At 45.4% G+C, this 16287-nt stretch overlaps 2 protein-coding genes across 2 annotated transcripts; one reads left to right on the forward strand and one right to left on the reverse strand.

The window, feature by feature from the left end:
* Positions 1–413: 413 nt before the first annotated feature.
* On the forward strand, positions 414–3433 carry LOC123088576 (BAG family molecular chaperone regulator 7). The gene is made up of 3 exons (XM_044510797.1): positions 414–1375; positions 1663–1938; positions 2973–3433. The coding sequence occupies exons 1-3, from the start codon at positions 635–637 to the stop codon at positions 3183–3185; spliced, it is 1230 nt and encodes a 409-aa protein (XP_044366732.1). The 5' UTR covers positions 414–634; the 3' UTR covers positions 3186–3433.
* A 2732-nt stretch (positions 3434–6165) lies between these two features.
* Positions 6166–9482, reverse strand: LOC123088577 (uncharacterized). The gene is made up of 3 exons (XM_044510798.1): positions 8264–9482; positions 7239–7424; positions 6166–7157 (listed from the first exon to the last, which is right to left on the reverse strand). Exons 1-3 carry the CDS (start codon positions 9425–9427, stop codon positions 6237–6239), a joined length of 2271 nt encoding a protein of 756 aa, XP_044366733.1. The 5' UTR covers positions 9428–9482; the 3' UTR covers positions 6166–6236.
* Positions 9483–16287: the final 6805 nt, after the last annotated feature.

Raw genomic sequence — 16287 nt, forward strand, 5'->3', positions numbered from 1 at the left:
TGAGGAGTTGCAACCCGGTAGATCCATGCCGGGGATGTCGACCGCGACGGGCACACCGCGAACCCGCCCGACGGCGGCTAGGGTTAGCGTCGGAGTCGTCCGCGGGGGAGGGGCGACACGGTCTCGTTTAGGAGTAGTAGGAGTGATAGTATTCCCTCCGTCCAGAAACACTTGTCATCAAAATGAATAAAAAAATGTATCTAGATGTATTTTTGCTCCAGATACATTTCGTTTTGTTCATTTTGATGAGTATTTTCGGACAGAGGAAGTAGTTGGCGAGCACGAGGCGGCCCGCAGCGGCGCAATCGTCCAAGTGAAATGCATAGACCAGGTGCGTCGTGCGTCCCATGTGAATGCTGAGTGTGCTGTCGTCTTAATCTGCGTGGCCGGAAAAGAAAAGTTGCCGGCCGGCAGCTGTTCTCATCGTGTCGTCGAGCTAATCAGTGTGCGATCCACCCACCGTCACCGTGCGGCGGCACACCCATCCCCACCCACACTCCACAGTCCACACTCCAGATCAGATCCCTCTCCTCCTCCCCCCCTGCCCAGCTGACAGCGACCAGTCATCCGGCCGGACAGCGACACTCCCTCCCACTCCCGTCGCCACCGTCGCCCTCCGCCGCCGCCGGCCGCCATGGGCTCCTCCCACCGCCACCTCATGCGCCTGCTCGACGACCCCTTCTTCCCCTTCCCCCCGCCACCACCCACCTCCTCCCTCTCCCTCACCTCCTGCCCCTTCCTCCCACCCCCACCCCCATCCCCCTTCGCCTTCCCCCACCACCCCGACCTCCTCGACCTCTACCTCCCCGCCGACCCCTTCTTCGCCCCTCCCTCCCCGCACGCCTTCCTCCTCCACGACCTCACGGACCGCGTGGCGGCCCTGGAGCTCGCGGCCCGCGCGGCGGCCCCGCAGCCGGCGCGCCGCAAGTACACCTACGCGGCCACGGAGCCCGGCGGCCGCAAGGTGAAGTGGACGGCGGAGGAGAAGCCGCGGGGCGGGGGCCGCGCGCTCAAGTGGGAGGCGGAGCTCGCCTCCCCCAACGACGACGGCTTCGACCGCAAGTGGCGGTGGGAGGCCAAGTCCAAGCCCGGCGGCAAGGCCAAGACCAAGTGGGGCACCGAGATCAAGGGCAAGGGCTCGCTCCAGCCATGGTCGCACGCCTACACCTGGGAGGAGGACTTCGCCGCCTCCGACGACGACGACGATGATGTGCTGGAGATCGAGGAGCGCAAGCCGGAGAAGAAGAAGAAGGAGGACAAGCCCAAGAAGATCAAGGAGAATGACGACAAGAAGAAGAAGAAGCCGGCCAGGACGTGCGTCCAGATCGAGGAGATCCCCGAGGACAACTCCGCCGGCTGCGACGCCATCCGCAAGGTACCCACCACGATTGGTTACGATGGGGAAAAGAAAAGTTGAGATTTTTGTGGGATTTGGGTTCTGTGGCCCGATCTGAACGAAATGTGTGATTCATTCCCAGTAGATTTCCGACAGATCCATGGGTACCTCTCGCTAGATTTATGAGAAAGATTGGAATTTTAGAGGATGCTAGTGTTCACACTCTAGATCAGCTTGAGGATTCTGCTCCCTTGCAATGTAGTACTACTGTCATATGTGTGTACTGATCGCCTGACATTTGTTTCCCTTCTGTTCTGATGATGCAGGCGTTTGCCATGGGGAACGGCAAGGGGAAGGCCAAGGAGCTGTCGCCGCAGGACGCCGCGCTGCTCATCCAGATGAACTACAGGGCGCACCTCGCCCACCGCTCCCAGGTGCTCCGCTGCCTGCGCGACCTCGCCGTCGCCAAGGCCAAGCTCAAGGAGCTCAGGTCCCTCTTCTACAACCTCTCCTACAGGCGCCGCCTCTCGCATGACCACGAGGAGCGCCAGAGGTTCTCCGAGAAGATCATTGTCCTGCTGCTCACTGTCGATGCGCTCGAGGTGAGCTTTGCCATGACCTGTTTATCATTGCTGATTGACGTGGCTGTGTTGTGGATTTGAAATTCAGTTACTGCATACACTCGTTAACACTATATTACTAGTGAGACAACAGAAAATCAAAGCACACCGGGATGATTACCATGCTATTTAGCTGAGCATCTGTCCAACATAATGCACCTGAGATGATATCCATCATCACCTGTTCGTCATTGCCATGGCTGTGTTGTGAATTTAAATTTATTTGCTGGTTAGTACGTACATTGTTGGTTTGAGGATGGTCTATCAGGGTTCTGTACATAAGTATGGTTTTCTAGCAGTGCTTTAGTGTCTGAATGTATTGGTTAGCGATGCGTCATCATTGAAAAATAAATCAAAGCACACTACAAAGATTAACATGCTATTGAACATCTGTTCTTGTCACTGATGAGTGTGCATGTATATGTGCTCAACCAAGTATGTAGTTCCTGTTAACGCATATTTATTTATTTATATATGTGCTAGAATGGGTGTCAGCACTTCTCAGTATAGAGATAAATATCATATTGACGAGTAATGTTTGATCTCTGTTCTCAGTAGTATCTTCGGTGCTTCGATAGGTCCAAGCATGATAATATTCTTACGTTCGGTGCCGTTGCATGTTTCCCAGTTATATTTTCATTCAAATGATGTCCCTGGTAATGGTATATCAAGTGCAGGTGCCTCTGCGCATTTAAGCTTTTGTTTCAGCTTATGATTTCTAAGGCCATGTTTTTATTGAGTGTAGTGAAGGAGAATGCAGTCTTGGAATTTCTTGTGATAACTGAATAGTTTTCTGTCATCCCGCCTTTGCTCCTGGAGGAGCTTGTGAACTGAAATGATGCTCCTACGTGCCAATTCATCTGTTGCTGTGTTCATAACTCTCATAATTTCCGAACTCGAAATAGCCAGCATATTCTTCTGTTATCTTTCAGTCCTTTATGGGTTGCTTCCTATCATTGTATTATCTTCCAGTAACCTTATTCCTTGGCAACTAATCTTATTCCCTCTCTGCCCAGGGACCTGACTTCATGGTGAGGACGGCGAAGAAATCTATGCTGGAGGAACTGGAGAGCATGCTGGAGATCGTGGACCCGCAGCCTCCAGGGAAGCAGAGGTCGTTCAGCCGCCGCAAGTTTGATCTTCCTGAGGGCGGAGCGATCCCGAACGAGAAAACTGCAGGCGTGAACAATGCTGTCAGGGTCATCAACACTGGCAAGAGCAAGCAGTAGGCACTAGCGCCTAGTTTAGTGGCTGGTACCATGGTCGATCGATGGAGCTTGTAGCGCCGCCGCGTTGTCTGTGAGATAGTCCGGTTCATCTTAGATTTCCAGTGTCTTTGAGATTTGAGAAGGATTGAACTTGTCGTGCACCATTGTTCGGGATGTCGTAGCGTGTATGATCCGTATCGTTTTGTTTGGACTTGTTGTACTGTATGGTGTTGTTGAACTACCAGTAGAAGAGTTTGGTGCTTTAAGTATCAGCTTCTCTTCTGGCTGCCGCCCTCATGTTTTGAGCTCCATGGAAGTTCAGTCCTGGTTATTTTTAGGGGTGGCAACACATTATTCCTAACTTGTAGGGATATGCACAGTTTTTCATTTTTGCACAGTTTTTCTTGGGTTTTCTTGTTTGCCTTTTCTTTTCGGCTTTTAGTTTCTTTCTTTAGTTTTCTTTGTTAGTTTCAACGGTTTCTTTGTTTTTCTTTGTATCCTTCTTGGTTTTCACTCTTTTGCATTGGTTTTCTTTGTTTTTTTACTTCTTACAGGGTTTCTTTGTTTTTCTTTGTTTCTATGTCGATTTCATCGGTTTTCTTTTTGTAATACACATGTCAACTTTTTTCAGTACACATTATATATTTTCCATATTCGTCAGAAACATATTTTATATACATGTTTAACATTTTTTGAAAAACAATTTATTATTTCTAATTTTGTCTATGCACATTGTATATTTTTGGTATATATGTAATACAATTTTATATACACATTTTACATTTAAAAATACAGGATTATCATTTTTTCAATACATGGTTAAAAAATTCAAAAGACAGAAAATATTTTTTCAATGGCAAAAAATATTTTTTCGCATACAATGTACATTTTTGTACTCACCAGGAGCATTTTTATACACAGTTAATTTTTTTAAATACATTATAAACAATTTTTCATGCACATTGTTTTTTTATATATTTGTCGTGTACATGACAAACATTATTTCAATAAACATTTAACATTTTTCAAATGTTTGATGATTTTTTTAAGTGATTAATTAACATTTTTTTAAATACATGATTAACCTTTTCCATACACATTGTAGTTTTTTGCATACATTTTCCTTATACATGAGAAAATTTTCTCCATTCACATTAAATTTTCCAAATGCTTTGTTAAGATTTTTTCAAATGTTTTATGTAATGTTTATTGTATTATAAATATTTACAATATTTGGAATTATAAAAAAACTACAATAGAAAGCAATAAATAAATAAATAATGTTTTATGTAATGTTTTATTTAGTGGATGAGCTCAGTTCTTACATGGGTCTCACATCTCCTTCTCTGTTAAAAATAAGTAGGGGCTTCTTCCCCCTACCGGTCTAGTTATTTTAATAAATAAATAAGCAGGAGCAAAATAGAGAAAAAAAAAACGAGGCAGTGGCCTGTGGCCACCCTCACTGGGCCGGGCCATTTAAGGAGCCGCTTGCCGTGAGCGCAACTTAGGTGTCGCTATAAGCCAAACATTTTTTTAGTCTAAACATACTTTGCTCTTTTAAGTAATCAAGTGATACAATGTAAGTCCGGAGGATTTATGAGCCAAACATGGCGCCCGACATCCAAACCAAAAGCAAGTTTAGCGAGACTATGTGCCTCGAAGTTTGACTCTCTCCCTTCGAAGATGAAGGTTCATTATTGAAAATTCTTCGATCTTTCCAAAATCTCCTTGATGATGTTTGTATAAACGCCTCCAGTGTTGTTCTTGATGTCATGAACTACACCTTGGCAGTCTGATGCCACTAGCACATGTGATAGCGCAAGATCTGTAGACATGGCGCACCCCATAGGAGTGGCTTCGCTGAAGCCTACGCGAATGGGCTAGCCAACTTTGGGCACAAACTGTTTGTTTATATTTTCCTCTTCGTTTTTGTCTTCGGTTTTTCACTGAAAAAATAGCTATTATTTTATAGAAATATTTTTGTAACCTATTAAAAATACAAAATTATATTTTAAAAATTATTTGGTATATGTTTTATGAAAGTTCTGCGTATATTAAAAAATCACCATTTATTCAGAAAATATTTGCTGTGTATTAAAAAATGCTCATTATATATTAAAAAATTAATTGATATAAAGTAAATATTCATCATGTATAAAAAAAGTTCAGTGTGTGTTTTGAAAAATGTTCACTTAATACTAAAAAAAGTTATTGTCTATTTGAAAAACTCACCGTATGCTGAACACAAGTGCATTTGAAATTTTTTCACCGTATAGTACAAACCTATAAAATTAGAAAAAATTGAAAACCCGAAATAACAGTGAACCCAAGATCTCCAAAAGAAAAAAAACGGAAAGAGAAGAGAAAAAAAACAAAGTAAAAAATGAAACAGAAACAGCTAGGTAAGTGGGCCGGTCCATCTAGAGGTTTTCTTCAGTGAAGGCTCCCCTGTATGATGCACACGGGTGGTGAGCGCCGCTTTGCATCCCTACTAGCTTATTTTCTTAGAATTATTGGATTATCGCATAACAAGGAGAGAGAGGAATGCATGAATAATGTTGTACGTCTAGTATTTATGGTTACTTTAGATTTGTGGTTAGTTTTGAATAACACATAATAACTTACATCTCTTTGCCCCAATATATTTCCAAATTCACTATCATTTTATTGTAAAAATGGGTAGGCGCGACAACCCGCGCCATCATCGTCTAATAAATAATCTAAACCAAAACAATTGATTCAGCCATTGAATAAATCTACCGAACATTGGTCAACCACCCCATTACTCTTATCAGAGGAGGATCTAACTAACTTAAAGTCTCCTCCGATCAAAGTATGGCTAAACCAGTAGTTCATCACATTATGTAGTCCCTTGACAAAATCTAGTTCATGTTCCTCATATGTGGGAGACATGAATATAAATGAACCTCTTGTCAGCTTTGCCATCTCTTAGATTTATTGGATTATTTTATCTTAACAAGCAGACTGCATATCAAGAACATAAAACAGAAATCAAACTTTATTCAACTGCGCAATTAAGCGGAATTATGAAATTGAAAAAATTGAGGAAAGCTAGCAGCATCTCTTTGGGATGGTGAGGTGGCCGGCCATGTGCCAGCCCTCTCCTCCGTCAGGGTACATGTAAGGGCACGCCGGCCTGAATGGGGTGCTGCCCTTGGCGGCGAGCATGTTCCACTGCTCATTGGGGTCGTCGGTGGCGAACTTGGTCCACGTCGGAGTGGAGTACTCGTAGCGACTGTGCGTGATGCGGTGGAACTCCTGGATGTCCTTGTTCTTGGTGATGTCATCAGTGTCGCGGAGGTCGACCGAAAGGATGTCGCCGTAGGGCCTAACGGAGTGCAGGAAGACGGGCATCGAGATCGGCTCGTTGGAGACGGCGGCGAGGTCGGAGGCGAAGACAATGCTCCTCATGTCGGGGCTGAAAATAGGGTGGTTAACGTGTCCCGCGAGGGTAGCCGAGCTCTGCACCACGCGCACCACCACCGTGGGGTCGCTGACCTTCACCAGGTACACGGCGAAGTAGCCCGCGTCGAGGAAGGCCATCTCCGGCGCGCTGGCCGGCATCTCGCGCGTGGAGGAGAAGACGACCCAGTCCCCCTTGGGCGACCAGCTGCAGTGGGTGTCGGTCCACGGCCCGTCGGTGAGCCGTGTCACCGTGCCCTGGCCGAACTCCCCCTCCTCCGCGTCCTCCATGATGTAGAGGTTCTTGTGGAACTTCTCTTTGCCGCCGTCCCTCGTGGACCGAAACACAAACTTGTCCCCCTGCGCGTTGCTCGACGGGAAGGCGTTGTTGAAGTTCCCGGCGGTGAGGCGCTGCACCTTCCGGCCGGCGGACGGCCCGGACACGTTGGAGATGGCGTAGATCTCCAATGGCTTGGCGGCGGAGAAGGACGGGCCCACGCAGACGTACAACGTGTCCTTGTCCGGGTTCTGGTTCCACGCCGTTGAGAAGACGCTGTTGGAGCCCCGCTTCTGCAAGTTTTTGTTGGGTGAGAATTGGTATTGATTCTTTCTACTTCTTGAGGGACAATGGTGGATAGATAGATACGATACCTCATAGACGACGCGCAGGCCTTGGGTGTCGGCAAGCCACACGGCCTTGAACTCGTTGTCGACGAAGGCGAGCTTGGCGCCATCCTTGGAAATGGTTGGGAACACACCCGACACCCGGAACAGCCCCACATCTGTGTGAGGGGAGTGCATCTTGTCGAAGCTCTTGTTAGGGGCAGAAAGATTATTCTGCATCCATGTCATGCCATGTTCATCGGTAAGTAATCATGATGATCGATTGTTTAAATATAATACTCCCTCTGTTCACTTACATAAGACGTTTTAGCAAATTCAGACAGTGTACTAAACAGTTCAAACCCAGCTGTCTGAAACGCCTTATAAAAGCGAATGGAGGGAGTAGTATTATTATCCAACACTTGTCATAATTTTATCTTGTATGTGCATATATACATATAATTATGATTAATCAAATAAGATAAAAGGTAGCGAAATATGTCTAATTCTATAGGCATAAATAGTTGATGCTCACTACTTCTATTTCTTTCAGCATATACACACACATGCCACCTCACATCCCACTAATTATATTTCTCTCACCATATATGAGAAATGCTATTTATTTTGTTTCTCAATATGCATATATCGCAACTCACCACACATGTCATCTTATCAATCTCACTACATATTTTTTTGCGGGGTAATCCCTGCTTATATTTCTCTCTACATGCATGAGAAATACTCCTACTAACAACCATATGATGATTAAATATAATAAATCATGTGTATTTCCATTTTCTATTTTCGTATCCAAATCTCATCAATATATGTTGCAACAAATTTTCATAGCAACACGCGGGGCATCATTTATTTATCTGTCTCAGCTACATTTCTAAGTGTTCGGATCAACATCCAACCATCCAGATATAAAATCACTATATTAAAATTAACATGAAAACCAAAAGTTGCACAAAATGTTTAACTGAAGTTGCACGCTTGAGAGTGTGTAATTTTAGTTGGTTGAAATTTATAAGTAAATTGAGAATTAGCAAAAGGGAAGACATGCGTACCCCAATGACGAGATCGTCGGTTCTGACCCGATGGTAGCCGATGCGGCTGCCGCCGTCGGCCACGAAAGGGTTGTAGTGGTCGCCTTTCGGCCTGATCTTCTGGCTGATCTGCACGGCGGGGCGGTCCGGCGACGCGACGTCGAAGATCTCGATGTGGCGGTACTGCGCCTCCTCTCGCGGCGTGGTCATGGCGGCCTGCCTAGACTTCTGGCGGATGGCGGCCACGGCGACCCTGGTCTCGCTGATGGCCGCGGGGGTCATGGCGTCGATGGCCTCGGGCGTCACCCGGACGGTCTCCTTGGTGGCCATGTCGTAGCGGAACACGGCCCAGTTCGTCGGGGACTCGCCGGTCCCTCGGTGGAAGAAGATGACGTTGTCGCTGCCCCACGTCGGCCACCCGCCGTCCCGGATGAGGATCCTGCGGCGCAGGCCGCCCTGCGCCGTCCTGTCCACGTTCATGACGGCGATGTCGGTGTTGAGGCGCTCGATCTCGCCCGTCCACTTGTTCCCGCGGAAGTTGGCCACGGCCACCATCTTGCCGGAGGGCGACACGGCCGGGCTGACGTCGTACTGGCCTGGCGGGGTGAGGCGCTCGGTCTTGCCGTCGGCGAGGTTGGTCCGGTACACCACGGTCCAGGGCGTGCGGCGCCTCGTCACCGGCTCCTTGGTGGAGACGTAGACGAGGGAGTGGCCGACGGCGCGAGCGCCCACCTTGAAGCCGCCGGCGACGCAGCCGCTGTCCTCCATCCGCGAGCCGCCGAAGGTGCCGGCGCCATAGACGTCGCCCAGGCTCAGCACCTTCACCGCACCACCTTCGCCTTTGGGGCGCACAAGGGCCACGTGCAGCGTCTCGAGCCCCTTGTCCCTCTCGGAGACGAAGACGAGGCCGGCGACGCGGCCCTGCTCGGCGTCGTCCGGCGTGGCGCCGCACTCGGCGGCGAGCGCGGGGTTCTTCTTGCCAAGGAACGTGAGGAGCTCCTTGAGCGCGGCCGCCGGGATGGCCCGGCCGTTCTGGTTGTAGGACACGCCGTCGGTGAGGTGGTGCTCGTCCTCCCGCGAGGACGGCGGCGGGTCGGCCGGGCAGGAGTAGATGTCCAGTGGCACTGGCGGGCGGTAGGTGCCGAAGAAGGCGATGCTGCCACGGCCGCTGTCGTCGCTCCCCATGGCCGGCCGGCGCGGAGTCGATCGAGCAAGAATGAAACGAGTTTCTGTTGGTTTGCTCACGCCGGAAGCTGCTTGATTTATAATGACACGCAAGCAGGACTTCAATACCTTAAATTAAAAAAAGAACTTATAGCTGCTGATAATATTTTTTTTTGCACATAAGCTGATAATAATTTCTATCCGGTTATTTTATAGTACGTACTAATCAATGACTAATGTGTGGTGTGGATTTTTGGAACCTGGGTGTAGGCGCACCTGATTAACCAAAAAGAAATGAAAAAAAAAGTAAAAGAAATCAAAAGAAAATGTGAAACTTGTTCGGAACAAGCATTGTCTAGTGTATTACTCAAGTGAAAAGTTTCGGGATAAAATGATTTCTATGGTAGTGTTGGCAAAAAAGTGCCGCACCGCACATTAGTCATTGTCTAGTGTATTACTCATGTGTAAAATTTTGGGACAAAATGGCTTCTGCATTTTGTTGGCAAAAAAATTTAAAAATTGCAAGTATAAACTGTGTGTATACCAAGTTTAATATACTGCCAGTTTTGTTTTTATTCGTTCAGAATGCCACGGAAGTCATTTTGTCGCGAAACTTTACATGTGAGTAAACCACTAGACAATGCTTGTTCGGAACAATTTTCAATTTTTTTAATCATTTTTTTGATTTTTATTTCAATTTGGGTGCATCTAGTCCGAGGTTCCGTTGTGTATTTTCAATGACTAATGCCTCATTATTAATCCACTGATGAGTAAACTAATAAGTCCCTTGAGTGGTACATATAGAGTAAATGATTGGTGTTGATTGTAGTTTGCATTTAGTCATAATTGAAGCCACAAAGTTTCAGTTTTTTTGATTTTATTTGCAACTTCTTTTTACTGTTCATTGTGAATACAATGCAGCCAGTTTTCGAAAAACCACACTATCGCAAACAGTAATATCTCTTGTGCTATCTTAAAACTGTTATGATAAGTAGATGTGAGTAAACCATCTTAAGAGTTCTGTCTAGAAAGTCTTTAGTTTAGTGGCTGTTTGGGAGAGCTGTGTTCCCGGTCCCAGGGCTGATGCTTGATGTGGTTTTGCCTTTTTGCTCTTCTCCTTTTGTGGGTTGCTTGTAAAAATTGGCGGTTCTATAATGAAAACCATCCAGCGACCTTAGATTTTGAAAGCCTCACAGTTCTTTTTCTCTCTCACTTCATTCTCTAGGTTATGAAAGGTTTTTTGGTGATATCGAGGAATAAAAAATGCATGAATTTCGCAGGAAGAAAAATGCCTAAAATTGCCATTGCAAAACAATAAATAGAAGAAAGGCAAAAACCACATAAATTTGCAAGGCCAAAATGTAAACATTTCCATGGACCCCCCCCCCCCCACTACTAGGGAAAAGCCTAGCAGCAGCGCGGGTTTTAGGCCTATCAGTAGCGCGGGAAGGAGCGCTACTGATAAGGCGCTACAGCTAAACCTTAGCAATAGCGCGCCTAGATCCACGCTACTACTAAATTGACTTAGTAGTAGCGGTTCTTCGGAACCGTGCTACTGGTAATTAGTAGTAGCGCTTCTCCTTTCCCGCGCTACTACTATTATTTAGTATTTTATTTCTTTTTTATTTCATGTTGTATTCATACACCTTTACACAAGTTTTCATACAACAGGAATTTAGAGATTGTTTTTACATCATAATGAGTTATTACATTGCGGGGTGAAAGAACCGTCGACTAGTTTCAAGTGGATGTCCATCCACTAGAAACTAATCCATGGTTCTTTCACCCAATGATATAATAATATCATCATCATCATCATCATATCATTAACAACTTATCATCATAATACATCATTGTCATATAACACCTCCTCAAGATCATCGTTTTCATCAATGACATCACATAGCAAATTGGTCACTAGTCGTAATCACAAGTACTCCTCATTATCAACTCTAACACATTACCACATAATAAACATATTATACCTCATAGGACCTACTACATTCGATTAAGACCTACTACATTTTCTAAGGTAAAATAGCAAAAAACAAGATAGCCCCTGACTCTCCATTATGGAGAATGGAGATTAGCCTGTCTCCAATTCTTGCCTTTCGCTGAATGTTACTTCCAAGAACCTCCTTGCGAATGTCCATACATTTCTTCCATTCTTTGATGATCATGTGTTCACCGGTTTTAGAAATCCGATATGCACAGGTGAGCTCCCTAGATTTACCTGGCAGTATGTTCAGAACTGAGAGGCGACCATTCAGAGACATCAGATGAGGCACACAATCCATCGGGAGTTTCTGTTGAAAAACATAATAATAACTTCGTAGTTAGCAATGATGTACTAGTTTTAGAAGTATGCAAAAGATGCACGGATGTCGTAATAGTAAAAAATCTTACCAGGGTATCTCCAGAGAAGTTACCGTGGTTCAACACATGCACTAGTGGCACGTATTCACCATAATTTGGAGGAGTTCGATAATAGTTATTGTAATTCTCAAGAAGAGTACAAAATGCGATCAGATGATTTTTCTCCTTATACGTTAATTCGGTGCCATCGGTGTAGTGGGTTTTATCTACCATCTTCCGCACAGTCTTTGAAGAATCAAAATAAGCTGTCAATGGAAATAAGCTATCAACTATTTTGAAATAAACAATATAAATTAGTTAATAACTATGTTTGAGAAACTCACATAGCGGTACAACCGGAAGCGTATCAACAAGGACCCAAATGTCCATATTGTCTTGCTCGATGTCAGGATCACCAAGATCCATGGTGACAATCATACCCTCATAAAAACCATACATTTTGCAAAGTGCTTCCCAATTTTGGCAACCAAAATGGGTTACGCTCTGAGCATTGCACAGATTTACTTCAAAATCCATATCATGATGGATCCTTAGGTGTATATTCTTTGTTTCAAAATTTTCATGGTCTTCAAAACCCATCCTCTCCAAGACAAAGCGTCTTGCATGGCATGGAATAAGCTAGTCGAATTGTAAAATATGAAAATTAGACGTTGAAATAGTTGAAGTCATGCTTAATTACGAAAAAACACTTGTCGTTGTTGCGTACCGTTTCAACATCGAAGGTCTCCTCGAGCTTAATGCTGAAGCGCCGATCTTCGTCCAGCTCAACGAACCTGTCGCACATACCTCGATCGTCGTGGCACCAGCTGCACTCCCCCGGGAGACTGTCGTCGTCCGAGTACGACATTTCCTACGTTCATAATTCAAAGATTAAACGTGTACATATTCTAGCACAAGTCATGCCAGAATTCACGAAAAAATCCGGCATGACCTTTGCTAAAAAAGGACATATCGAGCGCCTGAAATTTGCCGGAACAGAAATTAATCAACACTCCGGCAAAACATAGGCCACTCGGAGATGTAAAATGAACATGAACGGCCACTTGGGCAACCACATATCCTATTTGAGCAACAACACAAGATATACAAGGATATTTGGCTGGTCTCACCTCGATGTCGGAGGGGGTCGGTGACTGGGATGACGGCGGGGATGTCGGAGGGGGTCGGTGACGGGGACGACGATGGTCACCTGAAACCGTATAAGTTATCACTAATACATCCCGAATAATTGCTTAAACTAAAAAAATAACAACAAATATGACATGTTCAACTAGTTTTATTAATTCAACTAGTTCTTACTAAATAAAAACTTGCTATAAATAGAAAAAAAACTAGTTCTTTCTAAAAATAAAGTAGTTCAACTAGTTATATTAATTATCTTACTAAAAATACGTTAGTTCTATTAATTCAACTAGTTTATTAATTTACTTGGTAAACTAGTTCAACTACAACTAAAGTAGTTCAACTACAACTACTATTAATCATACTGCCCTAGTTAACTAGTACCATCACTACTAGTAATTAACATCTACTACTAAAAATCTAGTACTAATGTGAACCCTAAATTAACACCTACTACTACTAAAAATCTAGTACTAACTAAGCAACTCTAGTACTAGCTATGAACCCTAAATTAACATCTACTACTACTAAATCTAGTACTAACTAGTGGCAGGGGGTGGGGGCGACGGAGAGGTAGCTAGGGGCGGCGAGGGCGGGATCGGGATCGGGAGGCGGCGGTGCTGGGTGGGCTCGGGTGGCGGCGGTGAGGTCGAGGGCGGTGGGAGGAGGGCTGCCGGCGGCGGAGGGAGGAGGGACGGCCGCAGGCGGAGGCGGAGGAGGGAGGGACGGCCGCAGGCGGAGGGAGGATGTGCGAGGAGGAGGGAGGAGGGACGGAAGGAGGGGAGTACCTCGGCGGCGGACGGACGAAGGCGGCGGCGGCGGCGACGCACGACGACGGTTATCGGCATGCGGGCGAGAGTGAGAGTGTGAGTGAGAGAGAGGGTCGGTCGTGCGCGTGGGGATAAGGTAGGGATAGTTGTAGCGCGTTTGCTGAAATGCGCTACAGCTAATCTGAATAGCAGTAGCGCGGTTCATTATAGGGCGCTGCTGCTATAACTAGCGGGGGGGGGGGGCGAGGTCATGGCAATTAGAGCAGTAGCGCGTTTTGCGGTGGACGCGCTACTGCTATTTTCCTTTCAGCAGCGCGTTTTGCTATCACGCGCTACTGCTAAGTAGCAGTAGCGTTGTATTTTGAGCAGCGCTGCTGGTAAGTTTCTGTGTATAGGCTTTTCCCTAGTAGTGCCCCCTCCCCCTAAATTGCTATCTCAAACAATCTTAATAAAAATTTATAAATTTGCCAGGACAAAAAAATGTTGTCATCATGTTTTTCGAAGAGTTGCCCTCACTACCCCATATTTCCATTCTGAACAGTAAAACAAAATTGCCACACCCCTAGATGAGTATACCATGTGCAAATGTGTGTGAAAAAATGTGGAGTGGCTACCATGGGTATTGCAATGGCGCAAAAAGACCACAAGTTTTCAAAAAGATTTCATACACACAAAAAAAAAGAAAAGGTTGCCATGATCTTTAAAAAGTGCCAGCGGCAGATAGTTGCGAGTTGTTGATAATAAATTTGCCATGATGTATGTAACACAAAAAAGAAAAGGTTGCCATGATATTTAAAAAGAACTAGGGGCGGGGGGCATGTTGTGGATAGTAAATTTGCCATGTCCTAGATAGTAAATTTGCCATGATGTATGTAATACAGAAAAAAAGTTGTCATGATCTGTAAAAAGAACTGGAGCGAGATAGTTGCCATGTTGTAGACAACAAAATTTGCCACATATCTAGGATTTGTATAAAATATGCCATATATCTAGGATTTGAATATAGATAACACAAAAGAAAGGTTGCCATGATTTATGGAGAAAAAAATCCTAAAATTTGGCATGTGACTAGTATATTTTTTTTAACAATTGCCATGATTTTTTTGTAAGAAATGCCATGATGTTTGTGCTTTTCCTAATGTATGAATAATTGCATTCCATGACAAGAAAATTTGGCATGATGTAAAAAAAGATTTGACGGACACAAGAAATATCAAAAATTGACAAGATTTTAGAAAACAAATTCCTGAATATTTTAGCCATGTAACCATTAGACATTTGCAAAAAGATACCATGTATGAGAACAAAATTCCAAAAAATTCCATGACACTGTTACATATTTGCAAAAAACTTACTATGTACAATAGAACGAAAGTTCCTAGACTTTCCATGTGGCCATCATAAACAACTATAAAATATCTCTTCTTTGTTTCCTTGGAGTGCAGGTACTTTTCACCAATATTTTCGCCACTGTAAGGGCTTCTTTGTGTTTCTCCGAGAAATTTGGGATCCTTCACTATTTTGGCAGTGTTTTGTGGAAAAAGGGCCACCACCCTCATTTTGGGTCGTATAAGGCCCGGGGGCACAATGAGAGCTGGGGTTGTAGAAAAACATTGTAAGTTTAACCTATAGGAAAATATCAGCAACCACAATACCAAATCAATATCTATGATGAATACATTTTCATAATGTATTTAATGGTACTATATAGACTGGTATTTTCTGGGACACCTGGTATTTTAACAGTTTTGACTTGAGACTAGATGAATATGCCTTGTAATCCAGAATGAAGGGCATAGTTGTTGTAGTATTTAGTTTGGCCAGCCAATTTTGATAAAGATAGTGTTGGGGAACATAGCAGAAATTCAAAATTTTCCTACGTGTCACCAAGATCTATCTATGGAGAGACTAGCAACGAGGGGAAGGAGAGTGCATCTACATACCCTTGTAGATCGCTAAGCGGAAGCGTTCAAGTGAACGGGGTTGATGGAGTCGTACTCGTCGTGATTCAGATCACCGATGATCCTAGTGCCGAACGGACGGCACCTCCGCGTTCAACACACGTACGGAACGGAGACGTCTCCCACGCCTTGATCCAGCAAGGAGGAGGGAGAGGTTGATGGAGATCCAGCAGCACGACGGCGTGGTGGAAGTAGCGGGATTCCAACAGGGCTTCGCTAAGCGCTGCGGGAGGAGGGAGATGTATCACGGGAGGGAGAGGGAGGCGCCAGGCCTTAGGTCTGATTGCTCCTCCTTTTCCCCACTATATATAGGGCCAAGGGAGAGGGGAAGGGCGCAGCCTTGCCCCTTCCTCCAAGGAAGGGTGCGGCCAAGGGTGGGGAGGAGTCCATCCTCCCCAAGGCACCTCGGAGGTGCCTTCCCCCTTTAGGACTCTCCCCTCTTTTTCCTCTCTTGGCGCATGTGCCTCTTGGGGCTGGTGCCCTTGGCCCATGTAGGCCAAGGCGCACCCCCTACAGCCCATGTGGCCCCCCGGGGCAGGTGGCCCCACCCGGTGGGCCCCCGGGACCCTTCTGTGGTCCCGGTACAATACCGATGACCCCGAAACTTGTCCCGATGGCCGAAACAGGACTTCCTATATATAAATCTTTACCT

Source organism: Triticum aestivum, chromosome 4A (assembly GCF_018294505.1).
Source record: "Triticum aestivum cultivar Chinese Spring chromosome 4A, IWGSC CS RefSeq v2.1, whole genome shotgun sequence".
Taxonomy (NCBI): Eukaryota; Viridiplantae; Streptophyta; class Magnoliopsida; order Poales; family Poaceae; genus Triticum; species Triticum aestivum.

Bases quoted from the DNA above. Each gene is read 5' to 3' on its own strand.
- LOC123088577 (XM_044510798.1), bottom strand. From the start codon at position 9,427: ATGGGGAGCGACGACAGCGGCCGTGGCAGCATCGCCTTCTTCGGCACC. The intron at 7,425-8,263 runs GTACGCATGTCT...ACATGGATGCAG, and splicing joins CCGACGATCTCGTCATTGGG to AATAATCTTTCTGCCCCTAA. The intron at 7,158-7,238 runs GTATCGTATCTA...AAAAACTTGCAG, and splicing joins GCCTGCGCGTCGTCTATGAG to AAGCGGGGCTCCAACAGCGT.
- LOC123088576 (XM_044510797.1), top strand. From the start codon at position 635: ATGGGCTCCTCCCACCGCCACCTCATGCGCCTGCTCGACGACCCCTTC. The intron at 1,376-1,662 runs GTACCCACCACG...CTGATGATGCAG, and splicing joins GCTGCGACGCCATCCGCAAG to GCGTTTGCCATGGGGAACGG. The intron at 1,939-2,972 runs GTGAGCTTTGCC...CTCTCTGCCCAG, and splicing joins TCACTGTCGATGCGCTCGAG to GGACCTGACTTCATGGTGAG.